We start from the raw sequence: 15557 nt of genomic DNA, 5'->3' as shown, positions 1-15557 counted from the left end.
GTATTATTCTCCTCTACTGATGGAGATAATCAAAAGTTATTAGGAAAAGCAAAGAGCATGAATCATTTAAACTAGATATTGTGTTGTTGGATAATTGCTCTTATTTCATAATCTTATTAAATAAAGTGAAATCAAGTTTGTTCTATATGACTATAAATGCATTTTTTAAGTATTTCTGAAAGGAAATGGTCTAGCAGTTCACCTAAACTGTTCCCTGCTCTGAGCAGAGCTGGCTCTTCCCTTAAGAAAGAAAATAGCTTCTCAACACAGCACTTGCTCACATACATATTTTATTTCCTGAGTGCATCCTTAGTACTCTTGTGGGTGTTATCAACATCCTGTTCTGGCTTATCAGCACTGAACTTACGTCGGGATGTCCCGCAACTTTGATCAGTTCCGACACAGTGTTTTGCACCATTTCAGGATCCCTCACATCACACTGAATTGCATGAACCTGAAAAATAACACAGAGAAAAAGAAATCCAACAATTTCCAGACTTCTTAAACCAAAAGCATGAAAAAGTTACTTAAGCATGTTTTATTTCTAAATCCGAATAACTCTTTTTAATGTACCTTATTTCCAGTCTGAGAAGAAATTTGTTCTGCCGTATCTTTCAAAACATCAATCTTTCTAGAAATAAAAATATGATACTTTGCATGAATTCTGAAATGACTTCATATTATATTTTTCTTTTTAATTCCATAAACTGAATTCCATAAATTAAAAACAAAGAGAATCTATAGCTTAAACACATGCATTTTTGACAAAATACAAAAGCTGTATCTATAAACAAATCAGTTTGAATGAATTTACTTTCCACAAGTTAATTTAGTATAATTTTTGTATACTTGATACTCAATTATTGAATTATTTACTTTTAAACTAGTTGCTTTATATCTACTCATAGTTTAAAATTATTTCCTTAATACAAAAATGCTGATTCAAAGGGGTACATGCACCCTAACATTTATAGCAGCATTATCAACAATAGCCAAATTATGGAAAGAGCCCAAATGTCAAATGTCCACCGACTAATGAATGGATAAGGAAGATGTGGTGTGTGTGTGTGTATGTGTGTGTGTGTGTGTGTGTGTGTGTACACACACACACAAAATGGACAATGGAATATTACCCAGGCATCAAAAAGAATGAAATCTTGCCACCTGCAACAATGTGGATAGAGCTAGAGAAAATTATGCTAAGTGAAATAAGTGAATCAGAGAAAGACAAATACCACGTGATATCACTCGTGTGAAATTTAAAAACCCAAACAGATAAACACAGAGAATGGGGGGAAAAAAAAAAGAGGGAGGCAAATAAAAGACTCTTAACAATAATAGAGAACCAATAGAGGGTTGTTGGAGGGGAGGTGGGCAGGGGGATGGGCTAGCTGGGTGATGGATATTAAGAAGGGCCCTCGTGATGAGCATTGGTGTTATATGTAAGTGATGAATCACTAAATTCTACTCTTGAAACCAATATTATACTATGTTAACTAAAATTTAAATAAAAACTTAAAATATGAAAAAAAGTAAATAAATTTTCTTAATTACAATAATTTCTGTTCCCTTGCCCAAGCCTGCTTTAGAAAGAAAATACATTTATGATATAATGTAAGCTTATATTATACTATATGAAATCTGTTACGTATAAAATTTGTTAGTAGATTTTAGACCAAATTTATGGCTATAAAAGCATTATATGCATTTAGTTTCATACTCTCAAAAGAAACATGAAAAATAAACCATAAGCATAAATTATGTAGTGTTACAAAGAAAATAAGATTTTAATACTTGCAAAAATGTTACAATATAAAAAAATGTTCTGGCCAATTTGCATGAAAGGAAACATCTGAAAGAGATTCCTTTGGCCCTTTGTAAACTACATTGTGACTTGTCATTCAGATTATTATTCAGCCTATCTAAAAATTTTACACTATTCAAAATAGGAGGAAGGTGAAGATTTTTTAACCAGTCTTTAAAGTTCTACACTTACATAGGCATAGAGTCCTAAAAATAGTCATAGTTATAGGGCCTAAATAAGAAATTCCATCTACATGGCCTTATCCTTCCCACATTTATTACAAGAGATGTTTTGAAATATCTACCCATCTTATAGAAAATGGAAGGATTATATCCATTACCCAGGTACAAGGCTAACTAGCCTTTGAAGCAGTAACTATAATCACTCTCACTGAAAAAAAAAAAAAAAAAGCAGCCTCAATACAGTAGTTTTTAACTTATCCATTATCAATCATTACTGATCTTCCTCAAGTTAATGATGTGGTTACACCCAATAAACCCACCATAAATTCAAAACACCATAAGTTGAAAATGCATTTAATACACCTAACCTACTGCACACCATAGCTTAACCTAGCCTACCTTAAACGCATTAGCCTATAGTTAGGCAAAATCACCTGATGCAAAGCCTTTTTATCATAAAGTGTTGAATATCTCACAGAAGCTTACTGTATACTGTACTGAAAGTGAAAAACAGAAAGTTTATCTGGGCACAAGATGGTCGGAAGTGTATCGGTTATTTACCCTCATGACTGAGTGGCTGACTGAGAGCTACAATTCACTGCCAGCATCATCAGAGTATCTCGTCACATATTATTAGCCTGGGAAAGGTTCCAAATTCAAAACTTCAAGTACAGTTTCTACTGAATGTGTATTACTTTCACACCATTGTAAAGTCGAAAAATCCTAAACTGAACCAATGCAAATCAGGATCCCATCTGCATTTCTATCATTACAAGTATAACTGATTTTTCCAAGGAGATTTACTTAAATAATCTAAAGGATATTCACAGAAAATGATGATGAAAATCACAAAACTCTGGCATATAGTGTTTTCAATACTGTGGCACAGAAATGTTTTATACTAGACTCTTGCCAGGCAACTGGTGAGCGTGACTTACCGGCTGGCTATCACACACTGAGCACCTAGGCTGGACAGAAGAGCTGTCATTCCTTTACCAAGGCCAGTACCTCCCCCGGTAATAAACGCCACTTTTCCTTGAAAACTATTAGGTGGTAGCATCGGTTTTCGAAGGGGCGGGAAGAATTTAGACTGAAACGCTTCAAGGTTTTGATACAATATTTTTGTTCCATAACTGAAAAACTGAAAGGGAAAAAAGATTAATTGAAATTTTCACACGTGCATTTCCACAAAATAGATGAATTTCAAAACACTTACTCTTGAATTCACTATTAATCAAACTCTTGGATTAACAAACTCACTGTAAACGTACTGGTATTGTATTTAACCAATTATTACTTTTTTCCCCACTGGAATGTTAAGTAACACAGTGGAATGGGTAAAAGCATGGGCTTTGGACAAAGACCACATAGGACATATTTTCTCTTTAGTTGTATAAACTTCAGCAAGTGATTTAACCTCTTTGTGCCTCAGTTTCTTCCATAAATGAAGACAATAAAAGAACCTTACTCTTGAGACATTGTAAGCATTACATGAATTAACATAAGTAAAATACCTAGAACATTGTTTAGCATATACTAAATGTTCTATAAATGCTAGCATTATTATTTACAGGGGTTTTGCTTAAATTTATATAAAAAGAACTGACATAAAGCATATTCATCTTTCAATAAGAATAACTTGGATAAAAATCACATTCCATCTTTGAATCACTGAAGAAAATTATTACAAGTCCTTATAAGTTTATTAAATCAAATATCTCATCCCATGTTGTCTTCTGGATAATAAATTTAGAACAGATAATTATTTGTTATATTTAAAATAGGGGAAAAATTAAAACATTTTACACTGAAAACATTTGCATTGCCCTATCTTATCCCTTACAACTTATACTCTCACATTACTTGTGAAAATCACTGCCATTTTCTCACATTTAATTATAAAAACAAACTTTAAGTGTTGAACATAATAACAATAAGGAGCTAATTTCATTAAGTGCTTATCATGTGTCAAGACTCGATATCTTCACCAGCCCATGAAACAGGTATTATTTTAACCTCACTGTGCTGTGGAGGTGTGGGGGGGGAGGGGGGGGACAGTTATGTTAAATATATTTTAAATATATTGCCCAAGTCCCAGAACCAAGATTCAAATGTGGTCTGATAGGCTCCAAAGCCCTCCCTCATCATTACCTTGTATATTTCCTCTCTCTACTCACTGAACTCCTACAGAGCTTAATGATCACACCAAAAAGGCATGTGATGTTCCCCATCAGGTCATGGTTGCAAGACTACAACTCCAAAATTATCATTTCCTGCTAGAATATTCCTGCATTCCTGCATTCCTGCTAGAATAAGTGAGCTGCTATCAGTTGGTCTCGGGTATCTAGAAATTTCTCCTAAGGAAATAATTGGAAATGTGGTCAATGATTTAGGATAAGGCTGTTTATCAATTGGAAATTACACAAGAAAATGCTTATGATATGATGTTACGTGAAAAAAGAAGTATACAATATGTTAACTGTAAATAAAAATATATGCTTGGGAAAAAGACTAATGAAATAACAGTAAGTAGTAGATTCACCATTAATCATGTGCCAAGGTCTACTAAAAACTTTAAATGCATTATCTCACAACAATCCTATAAGGTAAATTCTATTGCTATCCTCAATTTATAGATGAAAAAGGTGAAACACAGGAAGATCAAGTAACAAACTTTTTTTTAAAAATTTTTTAATGTTTTATTTATTTTTGAGACAGAGACAGAGCATGAGCAGGGGAGGGACAGAAAGAGAGGGAGACAAAGAATCCGAAGCAGGCTCCAGGCTCCAAGCTGTCAGCACAGACCCCGACGCGGGGCTCGAACTCACGGACCGCGAGATCATGACCTGAGCCGAAGTTGGATGCTCAACCGACTGAGCCACCCAGGCGCCCCAGTAACTAACTTTTAAAGACAAATAATAAGTAGAAAAGACTTGATTCAAATCCAAGATGTGTCTGACTTCAGAGTCCACCCATATCTTCCTTACACAATTACTATCTCTAGGTGATGAGATTATGGATGATTACTTTTGCCTTTTGTTGGGTTTTAGCATTTTTATCTTTTCAATATGTATGACTTGCTTTTACAATCAGGAAAAACATGTTACTGAAAGACAAAATCTGAAAGCATGTATAAAATAATTGGTGAAGATAAATTTGTAAATCTGATTATGCTCCAGGCTGGTCATTGTACATCCTTTGGCTTCGGGTTGACAAAGCATTTTCTTTTTGTATCCTCTGCCAAAGCAGAATAATCCAAGCAACCTACAATAATCTTTCTCTACATAAATAGCAGTTTTACCTAAGGCTGCCACCGCCTCTGAGAATATTACATTAAGATGATAGAACAGGAAATTTGCACAAGTAGCTTAGGGAGTCTGTCATTACTCACTAATGATGAAAAAACTGTGTTCCAATTTTCCAAAGACTCTAAAATGAATTTTTATTTATTTAGTGTTGCTTTGTACAGGGAATGTGATGTGGTGCTTTACAAAAGATAAATTATGCAAAATATTTGCATATAAACTTTTTTTACTTATCCTAAAACATTGTCTCAACCTCCCAAATGGTAGAAGAATATACAGGTAAAAATAATCAGTTTGATTAACAGTTCCTAATAAGTGTCTATAACGTATTAGGTTACTACTTAGCACAGGCTTACCTGTTGTATTTTATTTGATCTAATCAACACTGATCTTTCCCACCAAACCAAAAGTGAAGAAATTGATATGCTATTTTAATTCACATTACCGTCTGATAATTCATAGCATATATGCTGTTGAATATTAAATTCAAGCCATCTATTTGTCTACAAACAACTTGTTCATTTCAACATTAAGACCCATTGAGGTGAACAGACCTCATAGAATCTTGTTGTATTCGGTCTCCTATTTCTACAAAGAATTCTGAGCAACCTGAAATAGCATTTTGGCTATTTCTTTTTGTTTTTTTTTTTAATTGTTTTACTATTTATTTATTTTTGAGAGACGGGGGGGGGGGGGGGGTGCAGAGAGAAAGGGAAACAGAATCTGAAGCAGGCTCCAGGCTCCGAGCTATCCACAAAGAGCTCGATGCCAGGCTCAAACTCATAAACCATGCCATCATGACCTGAGCCGAAGTCGGATGCTTAACCAACTGAGCCACCCAGGTGCCCTTGCCATTTCTTTTTGAGTCATAAAAAGTAGATTCAAAATAGACTTTTAAGTTTTCAAATCTTGCTCTGTGCTTTTTCTAGAAATTAGTTGTCTTTTGAAAATAGAAATAATACCTTGCATATCAAGATTGAGTTCTCTGGATATCTTTAAACCCTAAAATTCTTACAACCCTCTCTCATCTTCCATTTTGGCAAACAAATTCACTTTTAGAATTAGAAGTTCTACAATCTCCCAGAAAAAGAAAATCAGTTATCATCTGCCTCCATACGCACGACTCCCCCACATCATATAAACAATATCTATCTCCTTCATGTGGTCCTAAACAATATCATCTAAACTCATGAAAAGTGATTGTACTTTTAATCCTCAGAATGGCAATTCTTTAAGAGTCTTGACTGTCTTCTCCCCGGAGAATGAGGACTGTATAGCAATGAGATTTATTCTTAAATTACCTAAGTATTTTGGCTAGTCTCAAATGTCTAGAATAAACACCTACAATAAAGGCAGATTGGTGATCCTAGGACCAATGTTTTATTAGGCCTGCCCAATGTTTAAAAAAAAAAAAATTTTAAGTTCATTTATTTTTTAAGAGAGAGAGAGAGAGACAGAGTATGAGTGGGGGAGGGGCAGAGAGAGGGAGACAGAATCCAAAGCAAAGTGGGCTCCAGGCTCTGAGCTGTCAGAATAGAGCCCTACATGGGGTTCGAACTCATGAACCGCGAGATCATGACCTGAGCTGAAGTTGGACACTCAACCAACTAAGCCACCCAGGCACCCCCAATGTCTTAAAACTTTTGAGCCAATATTTAGATACTGAGTGAATTCAGATAAAAATCAGAAGCTCTACTGACACTGAGGTCCAGCTTCCAATAAGGCTGAGTTAATGCCCACTTGAGACAAGACCTAAGCTCTGCCCAATCCTCACTCACGCAGGCAAAGTAAACTCTTTTCAGTGGGCAATCACTGTCATTTATAGAGCCTCTCAGAACTTGAGGCATTTGAGTGCATGACTCCTAATCTAGATAAAACACAAGAAACTAATACAAAATAGAAAAGGGGAATATGATTTCTCTTTTTTCTTGTTCTTTTTTGTACCACAGAAAAGTTTCTGAAGTTTCATATAAAACAATTTTCTGTAAAAGTAATTGTTTAATGATCGAGGTATACTATTAAGAAAATCCAGTTCCAAATCTGTAAAAATCCTATAATAACAGACACTCACACAGAAGTTGTGGGCTAAAGGTCATATTTAAATAGCTCTTAGCTTAGTTATCTCACTATCATTGTCACCATTACTAATTGACAGGGCTCCCACATTAAAATTGCATACCTCAAAAGCACAGATGTCCTCTAGAGTTGAAAATACAAAAATTAAACTCTTTACTGGCATTCAAGCTGGACAATACAGCCTCAACCTACCTTCCTAGACCTACTTATCAGTTTCACCACTTAGAGGTTTATTCTATGCTCACCAACCCCTCAGCATTCCTGAAACTTGCCAAGAACTTTCACCTTCTGGTCTTTGCTCGGGTCTTTGCTGATTTCTCACTTGCCTAAACTAGCCACTTTCTTTCTTGATCAGCCTTCAAAACCAAGCCAAAGTGTCAAAAACTGTTGACACTTTTAAACATGTGTGTCTGTTAAAAATGGGCCAAATGAATCCCTCCCTCCATCAGGATCTTAGTCTTTCTTAGCCTTCCGCACCAGACTGTGAGCACCCAGGAAGACAGAACAGTCTCCATTCATAACTGTAATAGGGTGTCTTGTTTTTTTAAGGAATAATTTTTTTTTTGTGTTTATTTATTTGAGAGAGAGAGGGGGGAGGGAGGGAGGGCATCAGCAGGAGAGGGGCAGAGAGAGAGAGAGGGAGAGGGAGGGAGAGAGGGAGAGAGAGGGAGAGAGTGAGGGGGGAGGGGCAAAGACAATCCCAAGCAGGCTCTGCTCTGTCAGGGCAGAGCCCTACTTGATGCAGGGCTCCATCTCAGGAACCATGAGATCATGTCCGGAGCTGAAACCAAGAGTCAGACACTTAACCAACTGAGCCAGCCAGCCTCCCCTTTATAATAGGATTTCTAACACCAGTTGGGCATTTAGTAAATGCTTGTTTTATTTTCTGTAATGGTGATCAGCCAGGGTCAGATGCCATCCAAAGTACATGAGAGAAGACAAGTAGAATCTTACGCAGCAATGGATACAACCCAGGTCTCTGCCACGTGTTTCATGAAGTTGAAATAGTCACTTCCAAAGACTCTAAATTATGCCATGTTAAATATTAATCCAAATCTATTGATGTATGAGTATGAACAGATCATTTGCAAATCGAAAAACTGGGCAAAGACCTTAAAAGATAGCCCACATGCAAAAAATATATACAACCATACTTTCAACCAAGTGATGTAATTAGACAAAGAAGGTATCATTTTTCTCACAAAAGATTGGGAATACTAAAAAATATCTGATTAAAGTCACTCTTACAATCTGTTGAAATGAACTGGGCCAACTTCTTTGGAGGCCAATTTGGCAACACATATCAAAATGTTGACTAAACTACACATATCCTTTGACCCAGCAACTCAACATTTAGGAATTAATCCAACAGATAAACTCACTCTTTTGGGTGGGAGGAAGAAGCTATGTTCAAAGAAAGGCACGAAGATCAAAATGAACTTAACAATTCTATTTACAATCACATCAAAAAGAATAAAATGCTTACTAATAAATTTAATAAAAGTACAAGATTTATAAATTAAAAACTTTATACACCATTAAGAAATTAAAGAGGACCTAAGTAAATAAAAAAGACATCCTGTGTTCATGGACTGAAAAACTTAATTTTGTTAAGATGGCAGTATTCCCCAAATTGATCTACAGATTCAATGCAATTCCTATCAAAACACCAGGTGGCTTTTTGCAAAAGTTGACAAGCATATCTCAAAATTCACTCTTAGGGACTCAGAAATACAGGGCACTCAGATGAGCCAAACAAACATATTTACTAAAGCATTGTTTGCAATCAAAAAAGACCAAAAAACAATCTATCTGCATTTCCAAAGGGATGCTCAATTAATTAGGGCACATCCATATAACACAATACTGTATATCTTTTAATAGAATATATTCTATTCTAATAACAATATGTTGTTATTCAATCGCTCAACAAATTTATTGAGTACCAACAACATGAAGCATCATACTTGGATGATATTGACGATGAGATGGACCCAGAGATAGAAGAAGCTTATGAAAAGTTTTGTTTGGAATCAGAGCGTAAGCGAAAACAGTAAAGCTAAATTTCAACATATCAGTTTTATAAAGCAGTTTAGGTTATGGTGATTTAGCAGAACACAGGAAAGCAGGAAAATGTGTCACACTTATACCAAATTAAGGATGTTGAGTTATGTTACTAATGTATGCAACTTTAATTTTGTTTAACACTATCTGCCAAAATAAACTTTATTCCCTATAACTTAAAATGTGTATATATATATAATAGTTTATTATGTACAGTTAATTCCACTGTTTTGGCTGCAATAAAATCGATTTTGAAATTAAAAAAAAAAAAGTGTTAAGGGAAAAATCCAAGGTAGGGAAATATATATAAAATGCTCCCATTTGTGTGGTTTCTTTTAATGAAAATATCTCCATATATATGTTGACACATAAACAAAAATTGTTGGAAACTATTCACAGCAAGAAGAATAGTTCACAAGAAACTATTCACAGCATTAATCTCTTGGAGAGGGACTGTTTGTATGGTCATTGCATCCTTTTGTACTGTTGAGTGTTTGGTATGTTCGTAAATTAATTTTTGATTAGAAATGGTTAACATAATATCAGATCATATATGCAAAGACACAATATAAAAAGGGTATAGAGGAAAACAAAGTGTCAGCAAGAAGAACACTGGCATACGATCAGTGCTATTTAAAGTGTACACAGTTAAGTGTCCGACTCTCGATTTTGTCTCAGGTCATGATCTCACAGTTCCTGCATCGGGCTTTGCACTGACAGCACGGAGCTTGGGACTCTCTCTTTCCCTCTCTGTCTGCCCCATCCCTTGCTCATGCTCTCTCCCTCTCTCAAAATAAATAAACATGAAAAAAAAATTTTTTTAATAAAGTGTACTGTATATTCCACACTGAAGTGTGAGTTATAAAGACAATGAAACATCACCCTAATTTTTTTTTTTTGGATTTTCTAAGTACAACATGAGGTACTGCTGATTTAGGTCAACACGAATATTTTTTTAAAAACAAATTGATCCTGACCCAAATTCACAAAAAAAGAGCTCTGCAGACTGGGCCTTGACTGTCACATTAAGATGTCAGCTTGGTAAAGACCTGACAATTTTATTTTTCAAAGGATGCTTTGAAAAATGCGTAATTCTGCATTCCCAACACAACTCAATAGTCTGTGCACAGCTAAACCTCCAGTAACTACTTCCCCATCTATTTTGTCCAGTTGCTAGAGGGCACATATCTGTGCCTTGCATGCGTTATTTTTAATGTCCAGACCACTGCCACTTAAGCACAGTGGACATGGCTCTTAGCTGGAAACATCTGGAAATACAAGAGGAGACTGGGCAGGATGCTCTACTTGATGCTCCTGTACAAACAGATAGTCCTGCAGAATGAAGAATTGTCCCACCCACTAATCCAAAACCAACCCTATAAACCATAAAAGAATTGAAGAACCCAAACTCTACCCATACCCATGGCTTGCTACAGGCCATGTTACTCTCGAGCTCTGTGCGTGTGTGGATTGCTTGAGTACCTCTACCTTCTCCTTAACTGAAAGCAGAGCACTGCATAGAGGCTCTTCTAAGCAACTGCAGAACACAGATCTCGTTGCCACAGCAACTTGAAGGTAAGGCTGAGCAAATATAAAAGAAAGTTAGGACTCCTAGCTACAGTGGCTAGGCTGAATTATGTAGTTGTTGCCAGTAGCAAGACAGAAATTACATTTTTAAGTAAGGATACATCTCATAGCAATGAACATGAGTCCTTGAAAAAGTAGCTGCTGTGTGCTCCAGGGTGTGCTTCCCATTTTTATTACGGTTCTTACCTGTTGGCAGTTAGATGTGGACGAAACAGATGCTTCGCCAATACCACACAATAAAGGGAGATGAAATCAAGGAGATAAATGAGCAGGCAATTTGATATTTTCAACTGGGATCTTCACTCTGGCTAACCTCTCATTGAGTAATCTCATTGATCCCCATCACATTAGCCAAAACTAACATGACTACCTGACTTCTTTCTTTTTCTTTCTTTCTTTTCTTTTTCTTTCTTTCTTTCTTTCTTTCTTTCTTTCTTTCTTTCTTTCTTTCTTTCTTTCTTTCTTTCCTTTCTTTTTCTTGAAAGAGAGAGAGAGAGAGAGAGAGGAGAGAGAAAGCTCCAGTGCACAAGCAGGGAAGGGGCCGAAGGAGAGGGAGAGAGAAAATCTTATGCAGGCTCCAAGCCCAGCACAGAGCCCAACATGGGGCTTCATCTTACGACAGTGATATCATGACCTGAGCCAAAATCAAAAGTCAGATGCTTAACCAACTTAGCCACCCACACATCTCGGCAATCTTTTTTGGGGACAAAAAATAGAACCCCGATTCTTCAAAAGGTTTTTTACATGGGAATTTGCTTATATGAAAAAAATATATTAGAGATAAACATGATGTTATGAGCTGGTATAGATTTAACTCATTTACTTATTTTTAGCAAGTTTTTATGGAGCATCTCCTATGCCCTAGGCACTGTTCTAGGAAATGTTAACACAGCAGTGAACAAAAACAGATACAATACTCTACCTTGAGAGATTTCTTTTTGGAGGGAGGAGGAGAAGTAAATTAAATAATATATATAGTATATTATAAGCTAATACATACTATGGGAAAAAATAAGGCATAGAATAGGGGTGGAGATCTCACTGAGGTGAATTTGAGCAAAGACCTAAAAAAGGTGAGGAAATGAGTGCCACAGTTCTTTCAGGCAGTAGCAAGAGTTAGATCCTAAAGATCCTAAAGTTATTGCTCTTGATAAAAACAAAAGGAAAGGGGGACACCTGGGTGGCTCAGTCTCAATCATCTGACTCTTGATTGTGGCTGAGGTCATGATTTCGCGGTTCATGGGTCCAAGCCCCACATCAGGTTCCTTGCTGGTAGTGCGGAGCCTGCTTGCGATTCTCTCTCTCTCTCTCTCTCTCCGCCCCTACCCCACTGGCTCTTCTCTGTCTAAAACTAACAAATATACTTAAACAAAAAAATTTTTTTAAGCACAACAAAAAGAAAGGAAGCTTGGCAGTGTGCATCTCAGAGATCTAAGAATTAATCTATAAAAGGAAGAATGGTAAAATTAAAAAAAATTTTTTTTCACAAAGTAAACTTAACCTTACTAACCGAGATGAATTCTGATATTTCCTATTCTATTTCAATTCATTTTTCTTAAACTCATCTTGTTCCACAAAACCGATTTCAATGTCCAGTCATGATTATCTCTTAGCTTGAAAAATATACATGAAACTTAATGATGGTACAGATAGTTTTTCAACCAACTATCTCTAAAGAATGCCTAACACTTAATAGGCACTTAATGAGCATTTCCTGATAAACAGCTGAACATGTGACTGTTTTCCTGAGTAGAACTGAAATCGGCATGAGAGCAAAGGTCATTTTTTTTTTTATCTTCCCAACCCAGGGCCAGGCACAGAGCCAGTTCTCAGTAAATGTTTGTTGCATTGAACTTAGGCCTACTAGTTAAACAGAACAATTTAAGGTAACACTTCATAAATAGAACTCAACAAATGAAACTTTTCTCTTTGTTCTTGGTAACAAAATTACTCAAATTAGGTTTTAATTGTAACAACTGGTATTTGCTAACAAAAATCTGATGTTCCCTGGAACAACCCGCTTCATAGATGTAAAGTCTCTTCTCCTAGGAATTTAAGCCCAAGCCTGCTTGTGCCAAGAAAACCAACCACACCAGAACAGGCTTCTCCGGGCCCTGAGCCCCAATCCTCAAAACTTCTATTTTTCTTAAGCAAAAGAATTTCAAAATTGTCAGATTACAATTACTTTTTAAATGAGTTCATTGTCTAAGGGTGTCAGAAGAGCTGGGATACAGTCTGTGTGACCTTATTACTACAGGCCTAATGATTTGTGGGGAAAAAAAAAATCTCTGGAGACTTTTCTGCCTCGCGGAGTTGTAGGAAGAGAAAGTTGAGAAGAGTCCAGAAAACACAAGCTTCTTCTACAATGATCTGTATCCAAAACCTTTAAAGGAAAACAGTATCAACAAAACTTTGGGGTTGAACAAGTATCACTTTTTAAAAGAAAAGTTTTCTTACTTGAGAGATTTAGCATACTATTATTTCCTTGTGTTCACATTTGAAACTACTGTCTCTCCTTTAAAAAAAAAAAAAAATTAAAGGGGTTCCTGCGTGGCTCAGACAGTTGGGCATCCGACTTCAACTCAGGTCATGACTCAGGTCATGATCTCACCCTTCCAGAGTTCAGGCCCCGCATCAGGCTCTGTGCTGACAGCTCACAGCCTGGAGTCCCCTTCAGATTCTTTGTCTCCCTCTCTGTCTCTGCCCCGCCCCCGCTTGTGCTCTCTTTTTCAAAAAAAAAAAAAAATATATATATATGTATATATATTTAAATGTTTAATAAACAAACAAATAAATAAAATTTTAAAAACTTCCATGACTGCCCATTCTATTTGATTTAAAAAGGTTTTTTTCACAGCTGGCAAAATAATTTTTCAACCTAGCTAAGGAAATTGAACTTTTTGGTTTAATTTATTAAGATTTTTGACTTCGGTTGTGGAAGAGGCTGTCTTGGATACTACTGGTGTTTTGTTTTGTTTTTAATGTTTGTTTGTTTGTTTGTTTGTTTGTTTGTTTATTTATTTATTTTGAGAGAAAGAGAGCATGAGCAGGAGGGACACTAAGAGAGGGAGACAGAGAATCCCAAGCAGGCTCTGCAGCTGCCAGTACACAGCCTGTGGCAAGCTGGAACTCACCATGGCTCTAACTCACAAACCTGAGATCATGATCTGAGCTAAAACCAAGAGCCTGACACAACCAGCTGAGGCAGCCAGGCACCCCCACTATTGCTTTGTTTTCGTCTTCCTTTCTCCTCCTTATCCTGTCTTCACTTGAATTTCCTCCCCCCCAAGTTTATTTATTTTGAGAGAGCAAGCACAAGTGGGGGAGGGGCAGAAAGAGAGAGAGAGACAGAGAGAGACAGAGAGAGAGAGAGAGAAAGAGAGGGAGACAGAGAAAGAATCCCAACCAGGCTCCCTGCTGTCAGTGTGGAGCCCAATGCTGGGCTGGAACCCAGGAGTCTTGACATCATGACCTGAGCCCAAGTCAGACTTAACTGACTAAGCCACCCAGGCGCCCCTTCACTCGCATTTTTTTTATTTGGACTATGAGTCCAACGGATATACATAAGTTGACAAACCAGCAAACAAGTTGTCTTTCCCAAAGCATGGTGGAGATATAGATAAAAGCCAGCCTTAGATGCTTCTCTCCCAGCTTTACCTCTGGGAAATGGAGTCTAGATAGCTGGGGGTTTCTCCCTTTTCATAAAAAGCTTTATGTAAATATGCTTGTATTAATGTTTAAGTTGCACAACACATGAATGGCTCTTCCCCTTAAATGTCTCTTATAAGGCCAATGCCCCCTCTGGACCCCTCCCCCCCGACCCAGTCCCTCTCCCTCCGCAAAGGGCCAACGTGTGCAATGTCTCCAGTCTTTCCACCTATTTCCACACAACTTTGAAACTTCTTAGGGACATGAAAACTTTGCGAATCACAGCATGACCCTCACACACTTTCTCAGATAGCAAATGTGGCTTTGACCCTTAACTCCAACCCCGCCTCCCGGCTCCCACTGCTCCCGCGTTTCTCCGCGCCCCGGAACCCCCCGTCCTCGCTCCCCGCATGCCGGGTCTGGATCTTCGCTCCGTCGTCTTACCCTCCGAGGACCTGGGCCCCGAGTAAGGAAGACTCGGCCTAGTGTCGCCATCTTGGACCTCCCGGATTGGGACTGGAGGGCCCCGGGCACTGGGGGCGGAATTCAGCGGGGAGGAGGAGAGTGCAGGGCCCCCCGGAGGGCGGGAGCGGGGAACGGGGTCGACCGGGGTGAGGGGGGCGGGGGGGGAGGGCCGGAGCGGGGAGGAGGGGGTGGGGCCGGGGTGGGGCCAAACGGGGGCGGGGCGGACCGGAGAGGGGAGGAGGACGGGCGGACCGGCGGTGTTGGGGCGGGGCCGGGGCGCGCTGGAGCGGGGGCGGGGATGGGGCGGACCGGAGAGGGAAGAAGGAGGGGGGGGGCGGGGGCGGGGCCGGAGGGGCGGGGCCGGGCTGGCACTGGCCGCGGCAGTAGGGAGCGGGGAGGAAGAGGGGAGAAGGGGGAGGAGGGGGA

General features: G+C 38.2%; 1 protein-coding gene across 1 annotated transcript in view; it reads right to left on the bottom strand.

Moving 5' to 3' along the window:
- Positions 1–15290, bottom strand: part of DECR1 (2,4-dienoyl-CoA reductase 1) — a 39651-nt gene extending 24361 nt beyond the window's left edge. Inside the window, exons 1-5 of the mRNA XM_043601336.1 lie at positions 15251–15290; positions 15111–15186; positions 2925–3127; positions 574–631; positions 368–454 (exon numbers count right to left, since the gene is read on the bottom strand). Of these exons, the coding sequence (XP_043457271.1) occupies positions 368–454; positions 574–631; positions 2925–3127; positions 15111–15161 (399 nt within the window). The 5' untranslated portion in view covers positions 15162–15186; positions 15251–15290. The remainder of the gene's footprint in view (positions 1–367; positions 455–573; positions 632–2924; positions 3128–15110; positions 15187–15250) is intronic.
- Between the last annotated feature and the right edge of the window lie 267 nt (positions 15291–15557).

This window comes from Prionailurus bengalensis, chromosome F2 (genome assembly GCF_016509475.1).
Source record: "Prionailurus bengalensis isolate Pbe53 chromosome F2, Fcat_Pben_1.1_paternal_pri, whole genome shotgun sequence".
Classification (NCBI taxonomy): domain Eukaryota; kingdom Metazoa; phylum Chordata; class Mammalia; order Carnivora; family Felidae; genus Prionailurus; species Prionailurus bengalensis.
This window is presented reverse-complemented; position numbering and strand designations above follow the sequence as displayed.